Genomic DNA, 2122 nt, shown 5'->3' with positions numbered 1-2122 from the left:
CGGGACACGGGCACGGCCCGGGAGCGCAGCCCCGCCGCCATCTTCCTGCGGCCCCGCCCCGCGCGCGGCACTTCCGGGGCGGGGCCGGCGCGCGCTGCATGCAAATCAGCGCCGCGCCTCCGCCAATGAGCGAGAGCTCCGCTGAGAGCGGGGCGGTGCCACCGGCGCAGGCGCGCTGCGGCGCTGCGGAGCGCGTGGCGGGAGGTGCCGGGCCCCGCCCCTCCCGGGGCCCCGCCCCTCCCGGGGCCCCGCCCCTCCCGGAGCCCCGCCCTCCCGGGGCCCCGCCCCTCCCGGTTCCCGGTCACACGGCCCCGCCCCGCCCCGCGGCGCAGCACAGCCGGGACGCCACGGCCGGTCACAGTCTGTCCGCTTTAATCGGAACGGCGGCGCGGGGCGGCACCCCCAACACAGCATCGGAACCCCGGGGAGCGCAGCCGGCACCGGGACCGCCTCGGGGCGGAAATCCGCCCCCGGCACACGGACCTCAGGAGCGCGTCCCGCCGGCACCGGGACCCTCGGCACCCCGGGGCTCATGTCCCTGGGCAGGCAGCGGGAGCAGCCAGGCCGCATTCCCGCGAGGAGAAGCTCCCGGGGCACGGAGAGCAGCTCGGGCAGGCCCGCACCGGGGGATGCTCCATGCAGGCACGGGGCACCGGCACCCCCGAGGCAGCTGAGCCGCCACAGCCGCTGTGTGCAGACAGGGCCGGGCGGGCGCTGCTCGGGGCTCTGGGGGCACAGTCCGGGGCCAGCCCCCCTTCAGGCGCCGGGCAGTGCCCCGGTGTGCCCAGCGGGCTGAACGCAGAGCCCCGCACGGCCCGGGCGGGCGGGCGGGCTCTCGGTGTCCGGGCGCGGCTCCGGGTCCCGGTGTCCCCGGGCGGCTCCGGGCCGCGCTATCTGCGGTACATGGCGAAGGCCACGAAGGTGACGAGCAGCGTGAGGCCGGCCAGGCAGGTGGTGGCGGTGGCGGTGAAGACGTGCCGGTGCTGCAGCTGCAGGTACCAGAGCAGGGCCAGCAGCAGCACGAAGAGCGGCAGCGCCAGGCTGCCCACGCCCAGCGCGGCGGGCGCGGGGCCGCGGGGGCCGGGGCTGCCCGGGGCCGCGGGCGCCGCGCTGGCCGGGGACAGGTGGCAGTGCAGCACGCTCAGGTGGCCCAGGTGCAGCCCCGCCAGGCTCTGGCTGTCGTCGCGCAGCAGCTGCCCCTGGTAGATCAAGCGCACCTGCTGCTCCTGGCCCGGGAAGTAGGTCCTGCAGGAGACAGGGACAGCGGTGACACTGCTGAGGGGACAGGCCCTGACCAGCTCCTGCGCCCGCCCTGCCCTCTCACCCACCCGAGCCTGTGTCCCCATCAGCCACCCCACGCGTCACCTGCCATGAGTGTGCCACCCTGCCCGCTCACCTGTGCCCGCCCCGGCTGTCACTGCAGGGACAGTCCCCTCTGTGCGCCCTGCCACCGCACCCGCCGGGACCCTGCCGCCCTGCCCTGCCCTCGCACCCGACTGTGCGTGTGCGTGTGCGTGCCCACCGGCCTCCCCAGGGGTCCCCTGCCGCCGCGGCCACCGGGGCACGGCCACCGGGGCACGGGCCACTTGTCCGGGAGAGCGCTGTCCCCCGGCAGGTGCTGCGGGCCGCAGCCTCACCTCTTGAGCGCCCCGACGGTGTCCCCGGGGCGCACCCGCGCCAGGCGCTCGGTGTCGGGGCCGCGGGGAACCGGGGCCGCGGCCGCACCGGGCCGGGCTCGGGCCGCCATCGCGCCGCTTCCGGCCGGGCGCGGGGGGCGATGGGACTCGTAGTCCTGGCTGCAGGAGCCACAGCGGGGCGTGGCCGCCGCGCGGAGCACGCCGGGAGTTGTAGTCCCGGGCCGGGCCGGGCACGCCCCGTGCATTCCCGGTTACTCCCGGTGCACGGGCGCTCCCGGCGTGATCCCAGCCCCTCCTGGACACTCCCGGAGTCATCCTAGTAACCTGCAGCATGCTCCCAGACACTGCCAGTGTGGTCAGTTTTACCCCAGCGTGGGCCCTGCTGCTCCAAGCACGATCCCAGAATGGTTTCAGTTGCTCCTAGCGTAATTCCCATGAACCCAGTTAACCCCAGTATGATGCCATTGGTCCCCAGTGTAGGTCCA

At 75.9% G+C, this 2122-nt stretch overlaps 1 protein-coding gene across 1 annotated transcript; it reads right to left on the bottom strand.

Moving 5' to 3' along the window:
* Window positions 1-350: 350 nt before the first annotated feature.
* Window positions 351-1882, bottom strand: TMUB1 (transmembrane and ubiquitin like domain containing 1). Its single transcript, XM_039726451.1, has 2 exons — window positions 1638-1882; window positions 351-1245 (listed from the first exon to the last, which is right to left on the bottom strand). Exons 1-2 carry the CDS (start codon window positions 1880-1882, stop codon window positions 891-893), a joined length of 600 nt encoding a protein of 199 aa, XP_039582385.1. The 3' UTR covers window positions 351-890.
* Between the last annotated feature and the right edge of the window lie 240 nt (window positions 1883-2122).

The sequence above is a fragment of the Passer montanus genome, unplaced genomic scaffold (assembly GCF_014805655.1).
Source record: "Passer montanus isolate IOZ18808 unplaced genomic scaffold, ASM1480565v1 scaffold59, whole genome shotgun sequence".
In the NCBI taxonomy this organism is placed as follows: domain Eukaryota; kingdom Metazoa; phylum Chordata; class Aves; order Passeriformes; family Passeridae; genus Passer; species Passer montanus.
The sequence above is the reverse complement of the archived record's forward strand: the minus strand, read 5'-3'. Positions and strand labels throughout refer to the sequence as shown.